The 11,672-nt window shown below is 38.7% G+C and overlaps 1 protein-coding gene across 2 annotated transcripts in view; it reads left to right on the plus strand.

Annotated features, from left to right (window-relative positions):
- The window catches only part of TMEM245 (transmembrane protein 245), a 135,619-nt gene extending 128,806 nt beyond the window's left edge, over positions 1-6,813 (plus strand). For both annotated transcript variants that reach the window (XM_045004623.1, XM_045004622.1), the window contains one exon: positions 248-6,813. In XM_045004623.1, the coding sequence (XP_044860558.1) occupies positions 248-293 (46 nt within the window). In that variant the 3' untranslated portion in view covers positions 294-6,813. The remainder of the gene's footprint in view (positions 1-247) is intronic.
- The last annotated feature ends 4,859 nt before the right edge of the window (positions 6,814-11,672 follow it).

Below are 11,672 nucleotides of genomic sequence, written 5' to 3' on the forward strand. Positions count from 1 at the left end.
ATTGTGGGCTTGATCCTGCATTTTACTCATATGTATAATACCAGTATCTCCAATGGTGGCCACTCACATGAACAGAAAATAAAGATTAGGTCCCATAGCAAATTTCTGTCTAGTTTTGCAGTTATGTTCTAAAGCTTTCCATGTTTATGCAGTCTCACAATATACGATAATCTTGCAACGATGCATTTTATCATCATCTTCCCTTTCTTTGTTTGCTCTCCCTCAGTAAGTGAATATTTTCTTTCAGGCCATCTAGAGAGAGTCCTGAAGAGATGAAAATAGCCACAGAGTGAGATTTACACCATCTTGCACCTGATCAACATGAAGTTGTCACTCTCTTCTACCTGGATTGAGTTCAGAACAGTCGTGGCCTTCTGTCCCTCTTCCAGCTGTGCCTAGTGACAGCTCATAGTGAAGCACAGTTTAAAATAAACCCTCACATCTGCTGGCCTTACATTATTAAGCACTTTGCCTTTGCAAGAGAGACTGTCTGCTTCCCATCACTTTGCATATTAACACACAGACTTAAAGATCAGATGCCTTGTGTGTAGTTTTTTTCTTCATACAAGAAGAACAAGTAATACCAACTGAATCAAGGATGCCATCTGCTGAAATGACTAACTTGGCTTTTTTCTTTGGAAGTTTGCATTGTTAGACTTTTAGTAATTTTAAACAAGTTAAATCCCCAAGTCTTTTGTTGCTGAAATCTTTAGTTGATCAAAGGGTGTATTTACTTGTAGAGATGCTAAAACTTTTAAAGGTGTGAAGCACCTGCTATTAAAAGAAAATATAGTATAATTATCTGCTGCTTCTCAAAACATTTCTTTTGAGAGGTGTGACAGTCACCATTCAATTAATAACACTTGAAGCTTATTTATGTATACACTAATAGTGTTTATGCTGTCAGGGAGTGATGCTTCCACTTGAAGATTGTGTTAAGTGTAGGTTATCCTCACGTGGAATAGGAGTATTTGTAAAAACAATTTAATCCTTGAGTTCACTTTTGCAGTTAAACTTAGTATTCTGTTTCGATTTATTGGTAAAGCTTAATTTAATGCACTCGGGTTTCAGTAAGATGATGTACACAAAGTCCCAATGGATTCTTGCCAAATTTAACCAAAGGACTTAAATATTTCCAGGCAGAAGTAATCTTGGATTACCATATCTAATTACAGTATTTGGAAGATGCTGATGTTCACACACTTTTTTTTATTCTCATTTATTGAGAAGTAATAATCAAGAAGGTGAGAGATGATGGGGGAGGGGGAAAGCACAAGACAAGCAGAGATCTCAAATTCCTAAAATGTGTTCTTGTCCTGGGCATCAAATTGAAGTACACTAGAGCATTTTTTTCTCTTTTCCCCCCAAACTGTAGTTGACCTTAAATTGCAGTTTTAGTGGCACTGAAGGCTTTTCATACCTTGGTTATTGATGCAGGTTTGAAATAGTGGTTTATTGGCACCAAAAAGTAATTACATTCTTTTTTGTGTAAGTTCTTAGACTCAAAAGACAAATACGTGAGCAAAAATTTTTACCCCAAATACTTGGTCAAAGAATACACTCAGATCATCCGACACCAGGTACAATACAAATAAGATGCTATGTAGGTGGTATGGTTTTTTTTGTTTGTTTTGTTTTTTTTAATACCAGAGCAAAACCATTCCATTCCTGAGTGACTCTACCTTGACTTTATAGCAGGGTTTCTTCTTCTGATTATACAAAATACAGGCCATGTCATGCACTTCATCTCTCCTTGCATTATAAAACAGCTATAGTACAAATCTGTCCATACCCAGTCCCAGGGATCTGGTTCAACCCAAGTGAGAGAGGTTGTTATAGATAGCTACTAGTTTTTTGACATGACCATACATTGTTTATAGATAATATTTCTAAGATTGGATCCTTTGTGCCCTATGTATTGCAGTGTTTTGAGATCAGTTCAGTGTGCTGCAATGCATGGGCACAATATGTGTAGTTCTGGATGGAGTAACTGTCCTAACTTTGAATTTCCTTGCTTCTGTGGAACAAAGTTAGACTCTTTACATTATTCAACATCATTTTGTTTCATAAATGACAATTTTGGAAAAAGTCAGGCTCTCACTAAGAGTATCAATATATTCCTGTAGTATACAGACCAGTATATTAATGATAGACTATAATTGCTCTTGGGGAAATTGCTACGTTCTGTTATATTAGTGTATGCTACCATGCTGAGCAGCATTACATATCTGTTTTGGTTAATCAAGTCATTGTGTACCCAGGCAACTTTTGAAAAGGGTTGTCACTTGAGAGAAAAATGCTTTAAAATGTATACAACTAACAAGAATCCACAAGCTTTAATATTTTTACACTTTTCTCTTGTTGCTTTTTGCTCACTATTAAAGATTGTGGTAAGTGTTTTCTACATAGATAGCATGTTCACATCTAACCTGATCTTTCATAACCCTGACTTACTGAATTTGTGATGTCAGTCATTTCCATGCTACCAGATAGTGATCTCATAAACAAAGGTTGATTTCTTTACTATAGTCACAGAGAAGAATCTCTGATATGAGGAGCGTTCTTTTTCAAACACAAGTATCTTCAATAATAGCAAAAAAATTAATAAACTGAGAAGACATGTTGTTGCTATTTTGAAATGTTCCTTTCCCAATGTGAAAAAAAATCCATCAGTGTGTTTAGCATTGATACGATACGCATTGTCTATTTGTTTTTATGTATGCATTTTTTTAAAAGGAATACTTGAGGCTTCCAGTCTCCAACTTCAACTAATATTTGCCATTAATAACACAATAGGAAAGCTATAAATGCATGGTAAACCTAGATTTAAGATCCCATACTTTGTGCCATGTCTGTATCTGAGAAACAAAGGCTGTGTCCCATATCCCTTTGAGCCATGAGGCTCAATGACAATATAATAATGAGTAAACTCTGCTTTTAAAATTACCATGTCAAAATACTCAATCACCCACATGCTTGCTTAACAAATGTAAAAAATCAGAATCTTTACATATAGATGCCTTATGGAAAAGTATATGTTTTTAACATAATGTCTGTTAGTGTTCAAAAAACAAATTGTCACCAGGAACTAATGACCTGCACATTTTCATTTTTAACATCCATTTTCATTTGTGGAAACATACATCTGAAATGTGTTGGGTTTTTTTAAAATCAACTTTCCAGCAACTTAAAAATTACCAAACTAATTTTATCCATGTTATTCTTTTAAAAAAGAAAAAAAAAGGGGGGGGGGAGGACAATTCTAAATATGATCCTTTGTATGAAAAGAAACATCTTTGAGTAATTTTTAACCCAGTTATAGATCCCAGGAAATATGATTTATAGACCCTTCTTTGTGCAGTGGCATTCTGAATAGGGCCCTCCCTCTACTCCATATTTATAGCCTCTGTCACAATGAGGATTTAGTCTGGATCTTCTTGGCATTACCATAATAAAGTGTTTCTAGAATAATAGTCAAATTAAACACTCTGTGTGCAAGTACAAAATCAGTCATTTTAATGAGTTGTTAAAGGAATGCTTATTTTTATTGGTTGTCATGAGATGGTACTCAGCAGTGAAATAATGATGACAACATAAGGTGTGTCAGCCATGATGCTGTCATGGTTTTTCTAGCACATTAGATTTATCTTAAGTACTAAGTTATCAATAGCTCTATCGTACTAATGGTTTTTAGCATACATTTCAGTAGATTTATTTCCTCCTTTTTTATTAAATTGGAGTGTTTAGGCACGTGAATTGTAGTTAATGATTATTGGATTATGAAACCAGTAATATCTTACAAAACTGCAGACTGCAATAAAAAAAGTTGTAGAAAATTTAACTGCTGTCTCCAGTGTTAGCATTCAGTATGTTTATCTTAATTTCCAAAAAAAAAAAGTTAATACAGCAAAAATGTTAAATCCTCTATTAAAAAGATCGAGCCTAAATTCAGCAATAACACCTTTGTAAAAAATGTGTAAGAAAATTGGGTCCACAGTTAAGGTTAAACTCTTCATCTTTAGAAAAATATTGCTGCAGTGCTAATTCCTGGCTCTAGGGTCATTAGACTACTTATAAGGCTGCCTCCCCAGTAGACTTAATACAGTGAGGCTGGAAGGACACCATGATACAAGTGTCCAAGATGGCACTTCACGTCCCCGCGTGGCAGAATGGCCCACCATCACCTTCATACATATATAGACTGTTTGTGTTGTGTGTGTGATGTGTCTGCTTAGGCGCAGACACCCTCACTTCAGAGCACAATGCTAGACTCATGGTCACTACTGTGAAAATAAACTATAGGTTTTTTTAATGCATTTGCATTAAAGATGTGTATTTTTTTTTTTTAATTAAAGTTAGAAGACTTTATGGTTAACATCAACAACATCATTTAATTTTCTGTAGACAGTTTCAGGGAAGCCTGTAGTCTTAAAAGAGAGAATAATGGTTTCCACTCTCCTAGTTACAGTTGACATGCCTTAAACCTTCAGATGGATCTTCTCCAGAACTCACTTCTCTTATTTGGTTTATTATATGAGAGTAAAAACAGTATTTTCTCTTCCTCTTTGGGCACTCCAGTGAATTACAGAATGTACCAATGCAATTCCCCTTTCATTCTCAAGTTTTCTGTGGGAAAAAAATGGTCTAAAGTTTGTAAAGTCATGTGTATTTGATCTTTAATTGGGCATTGTTTCTTACTGTCAGTTTGTTAGGTTCCTTCATGCTTTATGATGAATGTGTACAGGTATTCTGTGAAGGTAAAGCAGGTATTTTATGAAGCGTGAAAAATGAGCTAAGTGTTTTTAAAAATCAGAAGTAATGAGCATATTCAAGGATTCCACATTACGGGGTATTTTTTAAGTGTATACATAGTCTGTTTTTTCTTCAAATTATTTTTAACTGACAAACTTTCTTTTGTGATTCCTAGGAATAAAATGTTGTGTTGCCTGTGTATATAGTAGAAATAAACATTTTCTGGAACTGTCTATATACGGTATACAATAAATAAGTAAAGAGACTGGGGAGAAACTAGCAAATATCTGATCAGGTGACTAAATAAATTGTTCTGATGTAATAGCGGTACAAAACTAGTTAACACCAGTCTTTCTAGTAACAGCTCAAGAACCAGAATGTAGAGCCTATTGGTCCTGACAGTAATTGCACTGGTCCACCAGAGCACTTCTAGCCTTAATAGGTCATGAAATATCAGGCTTTCAAATCCCCAAATGTTGTTACTCTTTTTTTCTCCCCCACTTATAGGATGACATTTTAGTATCTGGTATTTATGAATTACTAGAATTGGAAATTGTTGCTTTATGCCTTTTGTAAAATAGATTCCAAGATTCAGAGGGTATGCTGCTACAGCAGTCGGTCTGATTCAGGAAAGCATTTCTATCTAGGGCAACATTTAAGCAAATCCCATTAAAGTCTGTATTAAAGCCATGTGTGTGTTTCAGTGCTGCCCTAAATAGTGATGGACTTAAGCACATGCTTAAGTGCTTATATTCTAGTACTGAAGATGGCAGCATTTAGAATCATGTTGGAATTAAAGCAGGTGGGGGAGGAAAATAGATCTGACACCTTTCCAATGGAATACAGCATTCATTTTATGGCTCGGATGGGTTTTCAGTCTGTTGAATTTAAAACTGTTTTACTCAGTCCAGTCTTGGTTGTGTGTGTGTGTGTGGTTTGTTTTTGGTGTTTTGTTTTATTTTCGTCACTGGATGAGGGTGAACTATAACAAGTCTTTGACTTCTAGTAAAAGTAATTTTCATTCCCTGCACAAGGCTTTGACAGAATGTAATAGCATGATACAGAGTTACATCAGAACAAAAGTCTGTTCAATGAAAAAACAAATTGACATCCAGGTCTTGGTGCTGGAATAATAAATAAAACCACCACAGTTGACTCTTTGCTGCTAGTCTCAGCCCAGAGCACCTCTCTTCTAGAAGTCCCTTGTCAAAGCAGTGTCAGTGAAGATTATTGCTTTCTTACTGCCCGTGACTGACTTGCTCTGGGGATGGATGTCTTCGGTCTCCAGTGTCGTCAATCTGATGTATTTCACATGCATTAAATTCAGTCAAATGTTCACCTTTTTAAAAATGTAATAAAATGTTACTCTGCAGCATTCAGTGAAAGTTAAGACTTTTTTTTTGTTTTTGTACTGAGTAAGAGATAAGCAATTACCATATGTACTCACCAATATTTGGTGTTTTGGTAGGAGAGCAGCATAGCTTCTTTTCTGTATATGTTAGTTTGTCGAAAACATAAATCCAAAGAAACTGTATAATATTGGATTCTAAGACTAGTTTGGTTAATGTCACCACAGATGTGTTGAATTACAAAGCATCGGTTATTGTGCCTGACTTGAGGTGTGCATTCCAATTTCAAGTTATTTGTGGGGATTTGGAGAAGTAACTTCTACTGCCCATTGTCATGACAAATTTGTGTGTAAATTAACATGTGATACATCTTCAGAATAAGAATTGCGTGCTAAAGTAATAATACCTGAACTGGTAATTTATAGTAATGGTTACTGCGTGTATAATAGTTTGAAAAGATAATCCCTGTGCCTGTCTGTGGTGGAACAACAGAAATATCAGTTGCTATTGGTAAGAACTCTTGAGTAGACTGAATAATTATTTAAAAACGTAATTTATTTTTGACTACTCAGAACATTTTGTTTCCTAGCAAATAGGTTTCCTGTAGCAGCTATTAAAAGCTTTTAACACAGTATTGTATGCACGCCATAGTCCTTTGTAAACATAATGTTTAATATGTTTTGAAATAAAAATCTGTGCTGAATGTTTAAAATAAGTATGGGTCTTTGTTAATGGTTGAATAAAAGCATAGTTGAACTGAATAAGGATTATGGTAAATTTGAGTGGATTCCTGGATGTAATTGTCCAAATAGGTACAATAACTACTGGATGCCCTGGAGACTAATAGTTGATGCTTAGCAGCAGTTCATGCCCTCTCTAATGGTGTTTTCAGTACAATTTCTTATAGGGAACAGAAATTATAGTAATCTGGTATCACAAAGCACAATTTTAGAGCATTTCAAATGACCATAAAACAGAAATGGTCAAATACAGCCTTTGCGGTTGCTCTCATCTTTAAAACAGATGTGAAGGCTGAAGTTCAAGCTTGCAATATTCCAGCTTGGTAAGGCCAGTAGTGTATGGTTATATGTATTTGATACAGACCTTTTTAGCAAATGTAACATCTTCCGATTAAGCTGTCTTCAAAAGGTTCCCAAATTACAGTATGCAGTGAACAGAGTAGTGTGCTCAGTTACTGAGAAGACCTTAAAATGATTTTTCCGGATGACTAAAACCTGTCTATTATTTTCTCCTATGTGTCCATGCGAGGGAAGTGTCCATGATCAGTGCTAACCCGTCTCCTTTTAATTAGGAACCAGTACAAATAAATGTTTGTATTCAATAATCAAAAATATACTATGCTATTGTGAGACCTCTTTATTTATATTAAATTTTGGAACCAGGTTCTATAGGAAGTGGATCACAACCTATGAACCCAAGGTGTTTTTTGCTGGTTGGAGGGCAATTTGCTAATATAACCAGAGGGATTTAGTGACTCAGTAGTTCACACTATAGTAAACTATACCACAGATTAATTCGGCCCAGTTGACAACCAGCCTTTTGATGCCAAAGGAGTATGATCAACTCTGGATACATGTGACCAAAATTTTCAAGAAGAATACCTACTTCTGAGGAATTTGTCAAATGCTGAAAATATTTGGTGCATCAGAAGATCTTGCACCGTATCTCTTTTCAATGGCCTATCTTTTGTATTTGCTCTGCATGCTGCAATTTCTAACTTAAAATAAAAATTATTCTCAAGGAAAATCTCACCCAAAAGCTATTTGAGCTGACAACATTGAACTAAATTATGTAATAAAAATGGTAAAAGTGTGCCAAATGTAGCTTATTGTTGAACTACATCATCTTTTTAAGAGATACAAGTAGTTAAGTTGGTATGTTCTTATTGGGCACCACCCCTTACCATATAAGGACCTAACACTTGAGAATCCTAAAAAGTCTTCTACTGACAGTGGCTGTCCACACACACAGCACTGCATTCATTCAGTCTGCATTTGAAATTATCTACAGACTGGGGTGTAATAAAGTTGAACATTCAGTGTAAATGTCAGAATAAATTTTTAAAGCGGAGCAACTCCTAAGTCTAATGGCTTTAGCGGCAGCTTCTACAAAAACAAAAATTGCAGCTTTCAAAACATGTTTCTCCCTGCTTCTTGGAGAAGGTGGATCCTAAAGAAGGTAGTAGGGCAGTTTTTGCCCCAAGTTGCACCATTCTCAATCCCTTTGAAGTTATTGTTGCATCAAGTGTAAATCAGAACAAAATTCCATGAGAATGATCTCATCTGTCACTTCTCTAAGGATGTCCCCATCTCAGAGATCAGCAGAGTGGCGACATGGGCATCAGTCCATGCCTTTGCAGAACATTATGTGATCACTGGGGACTCTGCCTCTGATGCCATCTTTGGTTCCACAGTACTATCATCTGTGACCAACCCAACTCTGAAGTCCCAGCCCTCCAAGGGGGTTACTGCTCGGGAGTCACCTACAGTGGAGCACCCATCGTGACACTACTCAAAGAAGAAGTTAGCTTGTGCAGTAACAATGGTTCTTCGAGATGTGTGTCCCTATGTGTGCTCCACTGCCTGCCCTCCTCCCCTCTACTTCAGAGTTCTTGCTATGACTTTGTGGTAGGAGTTAGCCCACGTGTGCTGGCTAACCTTGTAGTGCGACACAAGGAGAGAGAGCGCATGTGCAGACCCAACAGACACTGCTACAGAAGATCTCCGATCAGCAGCTCGGGGATGCAGACACATGCAGAGGAGCACCCACAGGACACACATCTCTCGAAGAACCATTGTTGCTGCACAAGGTGAGTAACTTCTTTCCTTTAGACTGCAGATGACACTGAGCTGGGAGGAGTGGTAGATATGCTGGAGGGTAGGGATAGGCTAAAGAGGGACCTAGATAAATTAGAGGATCGAGCCAAAAGAAATCTGATGAGGTTCCACAAGGACAAGTGCAGAGTCCTGCACTTAGGACAGAAGAATCCCATGCACTGCTACAGACTAGGGACCAAATGGCTAGGAAGCAGTTCTGCTGAAAAGGACCTAGGGGTTACAGTGGGCGAGAAGCTGGATATGAGTCGACAGTGTGCCCTTGTTGCCAAGAAGGCTAACGACATTTTGGGCTGTATAAGTAGGAGCATTGCCACAGATCGAGGGATGTGATCATTCCCCTCTATTTGGCACTGGTGAAGCCTCATCTGGAGTACTGTGTCCAGTTTTGGGCCCCACTCTACAAGAAGGATGTGGAAAAATTGGAAAGAGTCCAGCAGAGGGCAACAAAAAAAATGTTTAGGGGGCTGGAGCACGACTTATGAGGAGAGGCTGAGGGAACTGTGATTGTTTAGTCTGCAGAAGAGAAGAATTGGGGGGTGTGTGTGGAGATTTGATAGCTGCTTTCAACTACCTGAAAGGGGGTTCCAAAGAAGATGGATCTAGACTGTTGTTAGTGGTAGCAGATGACAGAACAAGGAGTAACGGTCTCGAATTGCAGTGCTGGAGGTTTAGGTTGGATATTAGGAAAATCTTTTTCACTAAGAGGATGGTGAAGCACTGGAATGGGTTACCTAGGGAGGTGGTGGAATCTCCTTCCTTAGAGGTTTTTAAGGTCAGGCTTGATGAAGGGCATTGGTCCTGCTTTGAGCAGGAGGTTGGACTAGATGACCTCCTGAGGTCCCTTCCAACCCTGATATTCTATGATTCTATGTGTGTAGTTTAAGAAGCCCTGAAGAAGGGGAAAAGAGAGGCAGGGCACTGCAGAGGCAGCCCTGACTACTAGGGGTGCTCAGAAAGCAGTTGACCCTATTATACCATAATATGCATTTTAGAAATAGTGTATTCATGTAATTATATTACTAAGGAGGAAGAAATAAGTTTGCCCATTGAACCTTAATTTTGTTGTTCCTGACTTCAAGGTTGATTTTATTAATGTAGTCATTTGGAGTTCTCGGTTCTATACAAAATTGCTATTTTGAAGAGTTCCGTTTTCACATTAGTAATAATAAATCTGTCCTTTTTATTGTGATGTGACTACATTTTAATGAACACATTAAAATGTAATTTTAATTATTTTGTGGTAGTGCCCAGATGCCCCCATGAGTCTGAGGGCTCGTTGCACTAGAAACTACAAACACACAGGTGAACATGGTCCCTGCACCAAAGAAAGGTATTTCCTGGCTTGAGTTACCTGGCCATGGTCAGAGCTGCAAAGATTATAGCCTGTCACATGTTGGGTGGCCACAATTACACTACTGAGCGGCAGCTCTGCTATAGTTAACATTTAGAGCTGCTTATTTTTAAAACATTGACTTTTTAGGTGCTCTAAAATCCACCTGCTTATTCAGATTGTCTTGCAATTTGCTGTGCCTTGTGGTGGTGGTGTGGGGGGGGGTTCTGCTTCTAGAGGAAAGGGGAGGTTAGATGAGTGTAGGGGAATGTTGGGAGGCAAGGAAGGGGTCAGAGTTGTTCAGTGGAGGATATAGGGAAGGGCTTCAGCTCTGCCCTCAAAACTTCCTACAATCCTATTCCCCCCACTATTGTCCCACATTCAAAACCTGGTCCCACAGCACTGAGACCAGGATGGGGAGCTGGGAACTGGCCTGTTCCATGCATTCCATAGCCTTGCAGACACTGAAATCACAGGAGGCGAAAGAAAACACCCACTGAACTGAATGGAGCAGTTCACACCCCTGAGAGCTATTGTTTTAGGCTATACTCTTTTGCCTGGGGTGATCTTATTCAGCACAGAACATTGCATTCCACTTCTCTGAACCTTAAATGCTGCAGATGGTTGTATAGCGCCCCTTCCCCATACACTAGGCCAAATCTGGCATGAGTCGTCTGTATCTCCATGCACCTACCCCTTCCTACCTCGACCTGGTGTACACGCTCCTCAGAGTCCTATGACTTTCCCACATCACAGCCTTTCCTCGTTTATCATGGGCATGACCTGGCAAAGATGAGGGTGGATCTGGTGTGTGTGTTGCATCACTATAACTCTTTGGCCTGGTCTACACTAGGGTGGGGGGTCGAACTAAGGTACGCGACTTCAGCTACGCGAATAGCGTAGCTGAAGTCGAACTACCTTAGTTCGAACTTCTTACCTATCCAGACGCCGCGGGATCGAAGTCCGTGGCTCCCCCGTCGACTCTGCCACTGCCGTTCGCGGTGGTGGAGTTCCAGAGTCGTCGGGAGCGCGTTCGGAGGTCGAACTATCGCGTCTAGATTAGACGCGATAGTTCGAACTCCGAGAAGTCGAACGCTACGCGTCGACTCGGCAGGTAAGTATAGACCTACCCTTTGTTCCCTGGTTTTCAGATGTTTGAGTGTTTCGGGAAAGGCAATCAGGGCAGGGAAGGGCAGGATCTTGACAAAGGGCAGTCAGAGCCGATGATCCGTATGACACGGCACCCCATACTCTTGACAGTGATATTATGGTATGATTATGACATAATTATGTACTTTATGCAAGAGGGGTCATGTGAGATCTCATTGACAAGGTTGATTTGCTGAATATGGTTATCCTAGTTGTACGCATGTATCATTTTTG

The sequence above is a fragment of the Mauremys mutica genome, chromosome 2 (genome assembly GCF_020497125.1).
Source record: "Mauremys mutica isolate MM-2020 ecotype Southern chromosome 2, ASM2049712v1, whole genome shotgun sequence".
Taxonomy (NCBI): Eukaryota; Metazoa; Chordata; order Testudines; family Geoemydidae; genus Mauremys; species Mauremys mutica.